The sequence below is a fragment of the Artemia sp. Qi Xiang Cuo genome, chromosome 4 (genome assembly GCF_049724085.1).
Source record: "Artemia sp. Qi Xiang Cuo chromosome 4, ASM4972408v1, whole genome shotgun sequence".
Taxonomy (NCBI): Eukaryota; Metazoa; Arthropoda; class Branchiopoda; order Anostraca; family Artemiidae; genus Artemia; species Artemia sp. Qi Xiang Cuo.
Window position 1 is genome coordinate 68,713,897 of NC_142797.1, and position 16,596 is coordinate 68,730,492.

At 34.0% G+C, this 16,596-nt stretch overlaps 1 protein-coding gene across 1 annotated transcript in view; it reads left to right on the forward strand.

The window, feature by feature from the left end:
- Positions 1-16,148, forward strand: part of LOC148953361 (neuropeptides capa receptor-like) — a 162,054-nt gene extending 145,906 nt beyond the window's left edge. The window contains exon 7 of the mRNA XM_089087941.1: positions 14,026-16,148. Coding sequence (XP_088944067.1) covers positions 14,026-14,247 — 222 coding nt within the window. The 3' untranslated portion in view covers positions 14,248-16,148. The remainder of the gene's footprint in view (positions 1-14,025) is intronic.
- Positions 16,149-16,596: the final 448 nt, after the last annotated feature.

Consider the following 16,596-nt stretch of genomic DNA (forward strand, 5'->3'; position numbering starts at 1 on the left):
GAAACTCTAAAAAACGGGATTTTGATACCAATAGATACATCAAAAGAATCAGATTTTAATTCTGATTTCAAATATATAAGTTTTATTAAGTTTAATCTTACCCATCAAAAGTTACATGCGTGAGAAAATTTGGCTGATTTTCGACAAAAGGGAGAAAGACCCCCTAAAAGTTACAGAACCTTAATGAAAATCACACAATCATATTCAGCGTATCAGAGAACACTACTGTAGAGGTTTCAAGCTCCTATCTACAAAAATGTGGAATTTTCCATTTTTTGCCAGAAGAAAGATCACGGATGCGTGTTTATTCGTTTTTTTGTTTGTTTGTTTTTTTTTTCCCAGGGGTGATCGTATCGACACAGTTGTCCTAGCATATCGTGGGAGGGCTCATTGAAACGGAAATTAAGTTCTAGTGCCCTTTTTAAGTGACCAAAAAAATGGAGGGCAACTAGGCCCCCTCCCACGCTCATTTTTTTCCCAAAGTCACCCGATCAAAATTTTGAGATAGCCATTTTGTTCAGCATGGTCGAAAATATGATAAAAATGTCTTTTAGGATGACTTGATCCCCCAAAGTCCCCAGGGGGAGGGCTGAAAGTTATGAACTTTACTCACTGTTAACATATAGTATTGTTTATTGGGAAGTATACATACTTTTTTAGAGGAGATTTTTTCTGGTAGGTGGGGGAAGGAGAGGTTCGGGTGCTATATGTAAGGATCTTTCAATTAAGGTAGTTTTCATGGGGGAAGGGACATTGCTATGAAGGGGGCGCCGGATTTCCCAGCATTATTAAAGAAAAAGATCAGGAATTAAATAAAAAAAACAAGTTTTTCAACTGATCAACTGATTGTGATTAAGAGGTCATTTTTAAAGAACTGGAAAAAAAATTCGAACTATAGTTTAAAGAGCAGGGTATTGACTAGGGGCGAACCCCCTAATATACGTGTTAAAAATTTATGAATATAGAAGTTCGTTACGTAAGTTAATTCTAAGTTACGTATATTTATTACTAATAAAAACGTTCGTAAATAAAATTAAACAAGTTTCGAGAAAGCCATTTAACCAAATATAATATGCAAATTTTGTTTTAATTATTCATGTACGGTGAGCCAAAATCAAAACCTGCATTAATTCAAAAACGTTCAAAAATTAAATAAAAAAAACAAGTTTTTTTAACTGAAAGTAAGGAACGACGTTAAAACTTAAAACGAACAGAAATTATTCCGTATATGAAGGGCTGTCCCTCCTCAACGCCTCGCTCTTTACGCTAAAGTTTTTTTTATTGTTTAAAAAAATATAGTTGTGAGAAAGTCAAACTTTATCGTAAATAGCGAGGCGTTGAGGAGGGGACAGCCCCCTTCATATACGGAATAATTTCTGTTCGTTTTAAGTTTTAACGTCGTTCCTTACTTTCAGTTAAAAAAACTTGTTTTTTTTATTTAATCTCAATCAAACAGGATAGTCAATCCATGCATGTTTTATACTTATGGGCTCTCTGGAACAAATGTGATGTCTGCTAGGGCCGTGGGAGGGAAAAGTATCGTTAAATTGTTTTTCAATGGGACATGTGCTAGAAGCAATTATTAGATCTTATTCAAACATGATGAAAAGTAATAGCTAGCAGTTGAATATTTTTTTTTAGAATCAGAACTCAAAGCAGTCTCTGAGGGGATGGAAAGACGGAGATGACCATAAATGTTTCTCATCATGACTCTTATAGATAAGTTCATTCATCTCAACTAAATTTTGTGGAAAGTAAAATTAAGCGACATACTCGTAGTTTTACATTTTCGGAGGTCCATAGAGGATCTAGACTATTTCAGGGTTAGGGGGTCTTGAACTCTTATCGTCAGGATTTATAATGAAACAGATTACAGGAGCTCAATCAAAATTGGTGGGAAGAAAGAATAAGCGTCTAAGCTGGACATTTCTGTTTTCGGTTAAACATGGGGCTGTGTGATCTCAACCAAACTTGGTTTGGAGTAAAAGGTTTGGTTTGGAGTCTTAGATTTGGCTTTTGTAGCTCTCCGTACCTAATTTGACCTTTGGGGGAGGGTTGCGAAAACACTTGTTATCAGGATATTTATAAGAATAAGTAATCAGATCATAAAAATGCTTGGCACAGACTGATTTTTCAGTTAATCCTGATAGGGATGAGGACAAAATCCAAACTCTCTGGGGACGTCAAGGGGGGAGTGGGGCTCCCACATTCATTCCATAAGAACAACATTTGAAAGGACCCGTTAGAGTTCAGAAAAATTAATTCAGATCTGTTAATTTGTATCCTCCTTCATCTTCAGTTAAGTCAAAACACGTTTAAAGTTTATGGGGAGGATACAAGGAAACTCCAGTCTCTTTCAAATCTTTCTGGAATGGATTGTTCTCAGCCAAACTCAATGGGGAGGTGGAACTAGTCCACCTGTTGTGCCCTTTTGGAATATGACTCCGTTTTGACTTCCCTTAGACGACAGAATTGGGAGAGTCCTATCATATTTGAGTGTATAATTTGGAAGCTAAAAACAAAAATATAGTCGTTGCTTTTCACATGAAGGACTATAGAATATTAAACTCGAATAAATTCTGAATCACACTTCTCGAGCTGTGGCACACCTCAATTTGTTTTTTTGATCTTTTTTTTTTTTTTGATCTCCTAATATTGATAAAGCATGCGTCATTTTCAAAATATGAGAGTAGTACCCTCGAAATTGTTCTTTACGGAAATCACACCACCAAATTCAGACTATCAGAGAATCCTTTTACAGTGGTTAAGTTATGCTTCTTGTTTACTCTATTAGCATGCTCGAGAGAATTTTTTTCTTCGGGATAGCTATTAGAAGTTCTGAAAACTGCAGAGGAATATTCTATCTACCGGAGAAAATTGTCACATATTCGCCTCTTACTGTTGCCTAACTACTGACCCCTTACTGCAAACAAATAAGAAAATAAACTGGAAAGCAGTATTGTTACGCTGTAGCGTAATTAAGCTTCGATGTATTCCGTCGTTTTCAAGAAGAAAATAGTTACTAAAAATAGCTTTTGTGGCAAAAATGATGAGGGAATCCCATAATAAAATGAGCAAAATTATCGTTTGACAGATACTACAACGTGTATCTTTAAAACTAGATTTACGCTGACTGAACAACGGCAAGTTTTGCCTTAGCCCTGGATCAGCTCCACTGACCTTTTATATTGATTAGCTCTTTTAAAGAAACACAGCAAGTACTAGGGACGGAAATGGTTTCAAATGGGAGGCAACATCTTGAATTATAAAGATTAGATTATTCAAGAGTATAATCTCTTTTATTTTTTAATGAAAACTCAGAACTCTTTCTAGCAGATGACTCTGACATGCATTTATATAAACAAGTAAATAGTTTAAAAAGTATAACAGAAAAAGAGTTCCTTTGTAAAATGAAGGTTTAAGATGCACACAAATTCAAGGGTATCTACAGGTTGGGGTTAGCCCTATAGGAGACCAAAAATTACGCAGATTATTAATTCATGTAGATATTTATCCTTCTTCTCATACACATCAAAATTTTGCAGTCTGGCTATCATTAAAGAGTTGTTGCACAAAACCAATTTTGATAGAAAATGTTTACTAACTTTTCAGATTTTTTCAAAAATTTGAATTATAATCCAACATTCCAATTCTTAACAGGACTTTTGAAACGAATGTTCTGCAAAAAAAAGTTCTTCAAAGGAAAGCACAGACCCATATCAAAAGCGAAGAAGGGCGTAAATGAACTCATAGAGTAATTCTAATTTTTAACAAACAGAAATTGTTATCAATAAATATATCAAACCCAAAACTAACATGAATTAAACTAAATAATTACATAAAACATAAAGATAGCAGATACTAATATACATTATGTTATAACCCTCAACAAGAGAGAACCCATCCCCCTCTGAAGCAAGGTTTTACGTTATGCTCCAAAAGAGTGTGGCAGGACCCCTTGAAGTATGATTTCAAGTTACATTCGTCTTTCGGGTTTTGTTTTGCTGCTGAATAAGAATTATTGATTTCTTTTTTATATTTTGGACTGCGATCCTAAGACTTCATGGAAAATATTGTTTTAAAAGTGTGCCATACTTATTTTTAATTTGAAATGAGTATCCATTAGAAAATTTTTGTTATATAGCTAGCTTGTTTATATACATATTAACGTTTATAAAAATAATTTGTCACTTCTACAGTTTAGCACGAAGGCAACATCTTTGGAAATCCATATGTGGGAAAAAATATTTTCTTTTGACAATAAAACTGAAAGCCGATGTCCTTTTAAGAACTGACCGTTTTGGAATTGATATAAAACTAGTTTTACGGGGGTTTTTATCAAACAGTTCGTGATAACGAACTAACGTAATAACGTAATAACGTGATAACGTAAGGAGCGACCCGGCTCAATAGTAACCAAAACTCTAAAAAAACAGAATTTTGATACCAATAAATACATCAGAAGAATCATATTTTTATGCTAATTCCAACTATATAAGTTTTATAAAGTTTAGTCTTACCCATCAAAAGTTACACCCCTAAAATTTTGCCTTATTTTAGAAAAAAGGGGGGAAAAAACCCCCTAACAGTCATAGAACTTTAATGAAGATCACGTCATCAGATTCAGCGTGTCAGAGAACCCTATTATAGAGGTTTCAAGCTCCTATCTGCAAAAATGTGGAATTTTGTATTTTTTGCCAGAAGAAAGATCACGGATGCGTGTTAATGTTACTGTTTGTTTTTTTTGTTTTTTTGTTTTTTTTTTATTTTCCCAAGGATGATCGTATCGATCCAGTAGTCCTAGAATATCGTGAGAGGGCTCATCCGAACGGAAATTAAAAGTTCTAGTGCCCTTTTTAAGTGACCAAAAAATTGGAATGCAACTTGGCCTCCTCCCGCACTCATTTTTTCCCGAAGTCACCCAATCAAAATTTCTAGATAGCCATTTTGTTCACCATGGTCGAAAATCTAATTAGTATGTCTTTGAGGATGACTTAATCCCCCGTAGTTCCTGAGGGAAGGACTGCAAGTTATAAACTTTGCCCATTGTTTACATATAGTATTGGTTATTGGGAAGTATACAGGCGTTTTCAGGAAGAATTTTTTTCTAGTGGGGGCATGGTTGGAGTAGGTGTTACGGGGGAGGATCCTTCCATGGAGGATGTTTCCTTGGGGGAAGGAACATTTCTATGAAGGGGGCGCCTGATTTCCCAGCATTATTTAAAAACGATCAGAAATTAAACAAAAAAACAAGTTTTTTCAACAAAAAGTAAGGAGCAACAATAAAGCTTAAAACGAACAGAAATTATTATGTATATGAGGGGGTTCGCCCCCCTAGTCAATACCACGCTCTTTACGCTGAAGTTTTTTTAGTACTTTTAAAAGAGCTATCTATTCTAATTAACCGGCCTTTGTGATTCAGGAGTTTGTTGTTTTCATCAAAATTTGAACTTTAGCGTAAAGAGCGAGGTATTGACTAGGGAGCGAACTCCCTAATATACGTAATAGAAACATACGAATATAGAAATTCGTTATGTAAGTTAATTCATAAGTTACGTCAGAAAAAAAATTCGAGAAAGCCAATTAGCTAAGAAAAAGGAAAGTTAATGTGCGAATTTTGTTTTAATTATTCGTGTACGGTGAGCCAAAATCAAAGCTGCATTAATTCAAAAGCTTTCAGAAATTAACTAAATTAACTAAGGAGCCACATTAAAACTTAAAACAAACAGAAATTATTCTGTATATCAAAGGGACTGCCCCCTCCTCAACGCCTCGCTCTTTACGCTAAAGTTTGACTCTGTCTCACAACTTAATTTTTCAAAACAAAAAAACACTTTAGCGTAAAAAGCGAGGCGTTGAGGAAGGGACAGCCCCTTTCATATACGGGATAATTTCTGTTCGTTTTTAGTTTTAATTTCGCTCCTTACTCTCAGTTAAAAAAAGCTTGTTTTTTTTAGTTAATTTCACTTAATGTGACCACATCTCGTACGACGTAATAATCGACATTCAGACCAAAGATAGTTAACTACCTTAATTAGCTTAACTACTTTAACACAAGAATGAGTTAAGTGTAGAACGTATTTGGTGTAAGAGATCCTTCTTTATAATTAACTAAAAAATTCTACAAATTAAGTTGATAAAAAGAAGTTAAAGAGCTAAATTAAACGAAAGATATATCAATATTAGATAAATATATCAATAAATAACTAATTTAATATAAATATTATAAATATTTATATTATTAATGAATTTTATACAAATATTAATAAATATAAATATTAAAAAAATGTTATAATATTAATACAAACATTAGTAAATAACTGAACCCAAAACAAGTATAAATTATAATAAATAACCAAGTAAAATTCAAAACGAGTAAAAACAACCACAAAGAAGAGTAGGGCCTTCATTGGATCAGAGATTTCACATTACTGAAAACGATCTTTATTTCGATGTACGTGTTTTGTTTCTCATAACATCAACAAAAAGAAAAATGAAAAAAAAAAATCACCATCATGACCAAGATAGTTGAAAAGAACAACTGAATGTAGACTGACAACTTGATATATGTTAATATTCATTCCTGAGAGTCATAATGGTTTTTGATTTATTAAAGTTGTTATTATATAGAAAATGTTTCAAATGTATTTTGTTTAGAGTATAGCGCATTTATATTCTGATCTTTAGGAGGCACATGACGCGTTAGCACTACTCCTCTTTGTGGTAGTTTTTGCTCATAAAGAATTTGACTTGGTTATGAATTAATGTAAATTAGGTAATTAGTTAATTAGGTTATGAAACGATTTTGTCTCCATTCCCAACAAGGATAACTGAAAAATTAGTCTGCACCAAGAATTTTTTAGATCTGGAAACTGATCTTGGTAAATATCCTGATAGCAACAACTTTCAGAACCCTCCTCAAAAAGCTAAAATGATTACGGAGCCGCAAAAGCCAAATCTAAGAAGCTTACTTTTTCTCCAAACCAAGTTTGGCAGAGATCATGAGGACTGATTAACTGGAAACACTGGATTAACTGGAATAAGTGTCCAGCTTGGACACTTATTCTTGCAGTCCATTAATTTTGAATAAGCTCCGGTAATCTGTCTCATGATATATCCTGACGATAATAGTTTAAGATCCCCTCCCTCTAAAATAGTCTAGATCCTATATGGATCTCCAAAAAAGTACAACTATGTCACTTAATGTTACTTTCCACAAAGTTTAGTTGAGATCCATGAACCTATCGATAAGAGTCCTGGTGACAAAATCTATGATCATCCCCATCTTTATATTCCCTCAGAGACTGCTTTTGATTCTAATTGTTAAATATATTCAAATACTAGCTTTTAAGTTTGTAAAAGATACCACCATCGGTTCTAGCAGATCTCCCAATGAAAAACAATTCAACGATGCCTTTCCCCTCCCATGGCCCTAGCAGGCATCGTATTGTTTCCAGATATCCCATAACTATAGCAAATCATGTTACAACCTTTAGTATAGACAATTATTAATCAACTATCCCCCTCCACATACCCTTAAAATTTCGACTTAATTGCCTTAATTATTCCCAAGATATCGCACATACGCCCTTTTAAAAACCTTGGATGGGCAGAGTGTGTTTGGATTTATGCTCAGAAAATTTTAGGTTAATGCCCTTAGCCGTTGCTATCAGATACACCCTTTAAAAAAATTAGTTGGTTGAGTTCAATATCCCTGAAAGCGCACCCTGAAGCTCCAACGTATAACGCTGATATTTTCTTAAGATATTGCTAAAATACCTTTTGAAAAATCTTGATCCACACAGTTTATTTTGATTCAGTTGTACATTGTCTTATCTTTCTTTAAAATTTCAAATTCTTTGCCTGATATATTGCCTCTGGGCCATTTTGACAACCTAAACACACTAATTCTTTTAATTAGGTGTAAAGAAATAGTAGCAGTAGTAGTAGTACTAGCAGTACAAGTAGTAATAGCATCAGTAGCAGTAGTTGCATTAGTAGCAGTAGTAGTAGTAGTTATAGTAGTAGTAATAGTAGCAGTAGTAGTAATAGTAGCAACAGTAGTAGTAGTAGTAGTAATAGTAGTAATAGTAGTATTCCTCATACCCTGATAGCTTCAACTTAATGATTCAAGTCGTTTCCTAGGAATTGCTGATACACCCTTTTAATAACCTGCATACTCATAGTGTGTTTCAATATAGCCCAACATCCCCATCAATGATCCCTAAAAGCTTCAAATTAACACCATTAGCCTTAGTAATAGCAGTACTAAAGGCAGCAGCACTAGTAGTGCTACTTTTACAAGCAGTTGTGGCCTGACTATAGTAGATTTTAATCAGATAAACCTCAATATTCCCTGAAAGTTTAAAACATGTTTAAACTCGTTCTTGAGATATTACTGATACGTCTTTACAAGAGCCTACACACATAGTGGGTTTTAATTTTGATCATCATCTCCACAACAGTTCCTAAGAATTTCTTCTTAATAATCCCTAGCCTTAGGAAAGTATTAGCATTAGCTGTAAAAGTAGTAGTAGTATTCATTGTTGTCACTTGTCATTCGTGAAAATCTCCTTTTAACATGGGCTGAAAGCTTCTGGGATATAGTTGGTACGCCCTTTTGGTAACCTGCACCGACCCAAGCGTTTTTCGATTTAGTTCAACATCCTTCTCAACTTTTTCTTGAAGCGTCACAAATATCCTTAGCTTCAGTAGTACTAGCAGTAGTAGTCGTGGTAGCAGTAGTAATAGTTTTAGCAGTAGTAATAGTAGTAGTAGTAGTGGTAGTAGTAGTAGTAGTAGTAGTGGTACTAATAGTAATATTAGTAGCAGTAGTAATAGTAGTAGCAGTAGTAACAGAACTGGTAGTATTAGTATGCACTAGTGCCTGTGGGTTATTTCAATACCCCACTTAACATGTCCTGAAAGTGTGAACTTAGTGCCCTAGACCAGGCCTTCCTAAACTATGGGTCGCAACCCCAAAAGGGGTCGCGTAATAAAATCATGGGGTTGCGGAAGATTTTAAAGTCAAATATTCGAATATTAAAGTCAAATATTTATAACATACTAGAGGGAAAGATATATATTGTAAAGTTGATGAATGTTTAAAGAATGAAGGTCTAGAATGGAAAAATTGCTGTGGAATATGCACAGATGGTGCAAGAGTGATGACGGGCAAAAATATTGGTTTTAAATCATTTTCAAGCTGCTCATTATGACCATATAACTTTCACTCATTGCCTTATTTACCGAGTTGCCCTTGCAGCCAAAAAATTAGCACCACAATTGAACGATGTGCTTCCGAATGCTGTAAGATTATAAATTTTATTAAGAGCCATGCCCTTAACAGTAACTTATTTTCAAATCTTTGAAAGGATATGGATTCAGTTAATACAACTTTATTATTACATACAAAAGTAAGATGGTGGTCAAGTGGTAAAAGTTTAAAAAGATTATTATTATTAAAAGGAGGAATTGAAATATTCTTAATCAAACGAAAATGTGAACTTGTTGCTTTTCTTCAAAACGACTTATGGCTATCCAAGCTGTGTTGTTTGTCGGATATCTTTGCGAAATTAAACGATCTCAACTTGTCTCGTCAAGGAAAGAATTGCATATATTTACTTCTAATGATCAAATTGAAAGTTTTATTAAAAAGACTAAAATTTTGAAAGAGAGGATAGAAAAAAAATCGTTCGAAATATTTTCCAGTGTCGACAATTTTGTAATCGAGAGACATCATTGTGAAACTTTTATTGCAAAGATTATTATAGATCACTTAAAAGAGCTAGAAACATTGTCTTGTACATATTTTATATTAAATATTGATTTCAAAAAGGTAGCTTGGATTCAAAATTCATTTTGTATTGATTTAACTGAGATTAATGCTCAAGAGGAATTTGCTGAGCTTTCGAGTGGTTCAAACTTAAAACTACAATTTCCAAAAAAGCCCTTGACTTAATTTTGGATCAGAAATAGAACTGAATTCCCCACACAATCGCAGATATGGCAATCGCAGATAATCAGTGGGTTTCAACCTGACAGTTTCAAATTGATGCTCTAAGCCGTCCTTATGATACTCCTGATACACCGTTTCGACAGTCTAAATACTCATTAAGTGTTTGATTTACTTCAAAATCTCCCTAAACATTCCCTGAAACTTTACCTTAATACCCTTAGCTTCAGTAGTAGAAATAGTTGCAGTAGCAGTAGTAGCATTAGTAGCAGTATGCACATAGCACTCCTTTTTCAACATCTCCTTCAATTTACGATGAAAAATTTAATTTAATGGCCTAAACAATTCCTTGGACATTGCTGCAATATTCTTTTCAGAAGCTGCATGCACACACTGTGTTTTGATTTAGTTCAACTTTTTCTGAAATTCCCTGATGTCCTTAGCCTTAGTAATAATATTAGTATTAGCTATAAAAAATAGTAGTAGTAGTAGTCATTGTTGTCACTTGTCATTTGTTGAGAACGTCCTTTAACATGCGCTGAAAGTTTTGGTGATATAACTGTTACGCCCTTTTAGTAACCTACACCGACACAGTGTTTTTCGATTTAGTTCGACATCCTCCTCAACTTTTTCTTAAACCGTCACCGTGAAACCCTTAGCTTCAGTAGTACTAGTAGTTGTAATCGTGGTAGTAGCAGTAATGGTTTAATCAATAGTAGTAGTAGTAGTTGTGGTAGTAGTAATTGTAGTAGTAGCATGTACTTAGTGCCTATGGGTTATTTCAATACTCCACTTAACATGTCCTGAAAGTGTGAAGTTTATTTCCCTAGACCATTCCTGGGATATTGCTGATACGATCTTTGGACAATTTGCATGCATATTGTGTGTTTCTTTTTAGTTGAAACATCCCCTATATATTCTTTGAAAGTTACACCTTAACAAAAATTAACCTCACAAGTACCAGTAATCGTAGTATTTGTGGTAGTAGTACATACATAGTGCCTTCTGGTTAGTTCAAAATCCGCCTCAACATAACAAGAAAGTTTCAAAATAATGCTCTAAGTCGTTCTTAAGATATTCCTGGAACACTGTTTTGACAATCTACATACTCAATAAGTGTTTTGCTTTACTTCAACCTCTCCCTAAACCTTCTCTGAAAGCCAAACATTCACTAGCAGCAGTCACGTTAATATCAGTATGCACATAACACCTTTTTCAACATCTCCCTCAATTTACAATGAAAATTTCAATTTAACAGCCTAAACAATTCCTGGGACGTTGCTGTTATCTCCTTTTGACAATCTGCATACACATAGTGTGTGATTTAGTTCGACATCTTTTGAACATTCCCTTACAGCAGCCTTAGCTTTAGTTTTTTTTTTAGTAGTATAAGTAGTAGTAATAGTAGTAGCAGCAGTAGTAGTAATAGAAGCTTAAGTAGAAGTAGAAGTAATAACATGCAAATATTGCCTTTCGGTGCTTTAAAAATCTACTCCGAGATAAAAAAAAAACAAAAACAATCTCATTGTCTGTAGACACACAGTTCGTCCAAAGAAGTAATCGTTAAAATTATTTTCATACTTGTCATAAGGTAGCTATTGCAACTAAATATTTTCTCCTTTTATTCATACATTCAATTTATTTCAGTGTATTAGCTTTAAAAATAATTATTTCAGCGTATAGGAACGATGAAGTTCTTCATCACTGGTCCTGCTACGTTAGTCTTCGGCTAGTTCTAAATATCAGGAAAGAACAGGAAATATTTTCGTTGGAATATTTAGTCGTTCCTTTGAAGAAGATGGTCCTCTTCAGATGGTTCACAAGACTGTTTTTATAGCAAATTACGTCTTTTCCTGAGGTACTTACCTTAAAGAGAGGAAACAAAGCAACTGTCATTTATTCAATTCATCCATAAGAATAATGCTTGGGAATATTGACAGTGGACCTCTTCCTAGGAGAAAGTTTTACTTAGCCTATTATTGCAGATAGCAATAATCAAGTACAACTCATAGACGCTACACCAAAGAGAGAAATTGAAACTAGCATTTTATGCGTCCTTGTTAAAAAGCGTACTTTAATTCCATTCCATTTTTATAACGTGTTTTACCATGGCATTTATATTATTTCTTAAGCATATGTCAGAAAGAGACGCCAAATAATCCCGCCTTTTGATGTACACAAATGAAACAATTCGTGTAAATGAATCAGATAGTTCGTGGTAACGAACTGTAAGTAAGGATCGATGCGGCTCAATAGTAACTTAAACTCTAGGAAACAGAGTCTTGGTAACATTAAACACTCAAAAGAATCGAATTTTGATGCATTTTTATGGAATTATATGGCAGGAGAAAGAGGGTTGCGTGAGAGGATATTTACATGAGAAATTTTCGTAGGGTAAGGGAATTTTCCATGGACGGGAAGCCTTGTTTCCCGGTGTTGTTTAAAAACGAACAGATTTTGAATATTAAAAAACAAGTTTTTACAACTGAAAGTAGGTAGCAACATTAAAACCAAAAATGAACAGAAATTATTACGTATATGAGGGAGGTTGCTCCCTCCTCAATACCTTGCTCTTTGCGGTAAAGTTCTTTAGAAAACATTTTAGAATTGCTTATATTTCTAATTAAATCGCCCTTGTGTTTCAGGAGTCATTCTTAAATTATTGGAACAGAAAGTTAAACTTTTGTGTAAAGAACGAGGTATTGAGGAAGGGGTAACCCGTTCGTACACGTAATAACCTCTGTTGGTTCTAAGATTGAATTTTTTCGTTACTTTTTATTGAAAAACTTTTTTTCTTTTTTTTTTAATTTGGAATAAGCAGCGACTCGACGTAATAATAAACCAAACTAAAAAAAGAATTTTGATAACAACTCGTATATTAAAAGACTTGGCTTTTTATAATGATTCTACAGAATAAAACTCATTTAATGTTACACATCAAGACCTAAGAGCCTAAAAATATTTGCCTGATTTTCGAAAAAGCCAAGGGATCTTAATGAAAATATCACCAACAGATTTGGCTTATCAGAGAATCCTAAGCCAGAGGTTTCAAGCTCCTATCCTTAAAAACGGGGAAGTTTGTTTGTATTTTTTTGCAAATAGAAAGACACCAGATGTTTTTTTGTTGTTGTTTTTGTCCCAGGGCTGATCGCATTGAATCAATGGCCTTAGAATATCGACAGAGGGCTTAATCAAACAAAAATTAAAATTTCTTAAGTGACTTTTTAAGTGACTAAATATTTTAGGGCAAATAGCTTCCATTCCACGTACCTTTTCTTAGGTCCAGGAACCATGCTTCTGGGGATGCTATGACCCCCCAAGGCTACCTCGGAAAGGGCTGTAAGTTATACAAATTGCCCATTGTTTACTTCCAGTATGTTTTATTAGGAGATATACGGAGATTTTTTGGATGAAATTCTCTGTGGTGGAGGATCTTCCAATAGGAAGGTTTTCCGCAGAGAGGAAAGTTTCCAGGGAAAATTTTCCATTGGAAACTTCCAGGGGAAAAATAATCCCAAATTCTTACTATTTTTAAGGCTAATCAATTTTACAAGTAGAGAGTATGTTCCAGGGAAATTGTCTGGGGAAGTTTTCACCAGGGAGGGAATTTCCTGGTGAGATTTTACTGGTGCGGAGTTCTTCCACGCAGAAAAGTTTCTCCGGAAGAGGGGAGGGAAGGTTGTGATTTCCAGTATGATCTGAAAAATAATTTTTTTTTCAAGTAAGGAGAATTCAAGTAAGAAAGCTAAGCACTGAACGAGTATTAAAGCTAAGCGAAACAACTAGCCTGGCAATGAAGTTCAATTTCTGGAGATAAAAATTACTCCGTCAATATAAAACCTGACTAGTTATTTTGTGGGAAATATTAAGCCGGCAAAAACAACATATTCCTTTATACCAGTGGTTTATTCTAAAGCTTAGCTCTTTGCTTCTCTGTTCGAATATTTTTGTTAAGGAAAGTTTAGTTTTTATTTTATATTCCCTTAGATAATTGAATTTGTACGTCCTGATTGCATATTTGTTTCTGTAGTTAACAGATATTTGTCACTAATAAGTCATTTTGTTTTTAGAGAAGTCCAGTGCCAAAAGCAAACTCAGAGCCCCTTTGGCCACTCTGTTATTCTGCAACAAGAAGACAAAAATTTGTATCACATAGTGTTTTAGTCAATAAGGATAATTGTTCAAGGAAGGCCAGGAGTCACGGGAGCAAATCAGAAGGGGATAATCCAAGTAATTTCAACCCAGTCAAACTGTTGTACAGATACTCATCATCATCGTCAAGTTCTCGTTGATAAAACTTCACAGTAATATTGTGCACAAAAACATATCCTCTTAATTCGACACATTGTAAGCATGTGGATATGTACTCTTGCATGTTATGCGGTTTAATGATTTTACAAGTTAAATTGAAAAATATTCTCAATCGTGGTTGGCAGTGTCGTATCTAGGAGGGTGGGGGGGGGGTTTAAGGGGTTTGAACCCTACCTGTAAAAATGGAACGAAAATGAATATAAGCAAATCTTTGATGAGTTTACTAAAAATTGTTGTGTTCCCCCCAAAAATTTCTTTTGAAACCCCTTCCACCACCCTAAAAGGAATCCTGGATACGATCATGGTGGTGGGGCCGTGATTACACTTGAATATATGAGCATTATACTAGATTTTTTGTTTTGTTTTTTTTGTTGTTTTGGGTATTATAGTTTTATTTCGATTGTAAATTCAATACTTCCGTATCGAATTTTGATACCAATTATTATATAATAAAAGTTGTGCTAAGCAGAATCCAAAGGGACCTTGATCAATTCTTAACACTACTGAAGATCGATCAATTTCGATCAATCAGGGTTCTACTGACAATAACATTAACCAAAAGCCTCGGCCTGTCATTGCTGTCAAAATTTTTATTGCCAAGGGTGAATTATGGACAGGAAAGACCAAATGGGCACTGATTTCGACGGGTTTATTTTATCTTTCCAGGAAAATACGAGTAGAAAAGATTTTTTTTCTCGATATCTAATAATATTCAAGTTTTTCTTAGATTTTGATATTCCTTTAAACTGGTTTTTAAAGGAATATCTTTTTTTATTACTGAATACAGTGTTTCGAATTGGAAACCTTAAACAAAGCAGTTCACAAGATTTATTAAACACAGGAATGCATAATTTTTATTTTCCTGTTTTTACCTTCTTGATAGCCCTCCATCAATGATAAGGAGAGAATTCCCTTAATTTAAAACAGGTAGTAAAAATACCAACAACCAAAAGCCTCCCACCAGTCCCTTCACCACCTTTAGGGAGAAGGCCTGACTTGTTTATGTTATTGTTGTTTTTTACACTAAAGTGCAAATTCCGCCTACTTGGGTTTGTGATTTACTTTTTATATAAATAAAAACTTATCTTATTTTATGGTATCTAAATAATTTATATTCCATAAAAGAAGGGGAAAACTAAATAAGAGCAATATTATCTGGACAAGGCTTTAGAAAAAAAACTCTCATAGGGCAATTTCGCGTCATTGATCCATTTTTTCTTACAAGCTAAAACCTATTATATAAATATTTTTTCATCTCCCACTTGCAATCAAGAATATTCCCTAAGAAAATCTAGGTAATTCCCCAGCACGTCAAGAGAAGATTATTTGAAAGGCAAGTGTCTATTATTCTTTCGATATTTCCTTTTCTTTCATCACAATTATGAGGTTCAAATGGGAAGATAAGACATAAATTAAGCATATAAAAAAAGATGAGGGTAGCTCCAGAAAAATACTTTTTTTGCCAAGGCTAAGTATATAATTTTTTATTGGATGTGAATTTGTTAATAATTTATGCTATTTTTTCACCTCTGGTGGGGCCTTGATTATGTCCCCGGGCTTATGCTTGATGTGGACCAGCTTGCTCTAGTGCAGTTATAGCAGTCTTGTTAGCTTTATCAGTCTTATCACTCAAAACAGCTTTAAAGCAACTGAAAATATTTTTGGATGCAAAAACAATTCCTGACTGGTTGTATATTTGGCCTTATCAAAATCGAAAAATACATTAATTATATTCCTTTTTTTCAGAGGCCGCTAAACCAATTCCTCTAGAGTGAGATCATTCGATCGTATTGTGATAGAGTTAAGAAATTTAATTTGGTCTGTTTATTGATAAATTTTATTATAAATCTTGAAGGCTTAATTGAAAGAGTTATTTATTTTAGTGTTTGGTTAAGAATCCCTTATTTTCAGTGTTTATCTTGCAACTAAATTCTGAGACCAGTGATTTTAATTCCATTTTGTTTTCGAGTGGAAAAGCTTCCCTCATACGTCTGCCTTTAAAGATTGGCTATTTGGATAAATGTTGCATTGAAATGTGTAGCATCGAATACAATGGATGTTCCGTCGGTTTATGCAGGGTTTTGTCGGGTATATTTTATTATGATTTTTAATAATGATAGCGAAAGAAAAACTTGATTGTCTGGACGGGTTAAGTAAAACCAAAAATATATCTCAATAGGTAAAATAAAACAAAACAAAATTTACTGAAATTCAGGCGTAACATTAAAACTTAGAACGAGTGAAAATGGTTTGACTTCTCCTGTTCCAAGCCCTAGTTTTGAATTTTGGAGACTTTGGTTCCTGGATATCGTGTAAAGGCAAGAATCCGG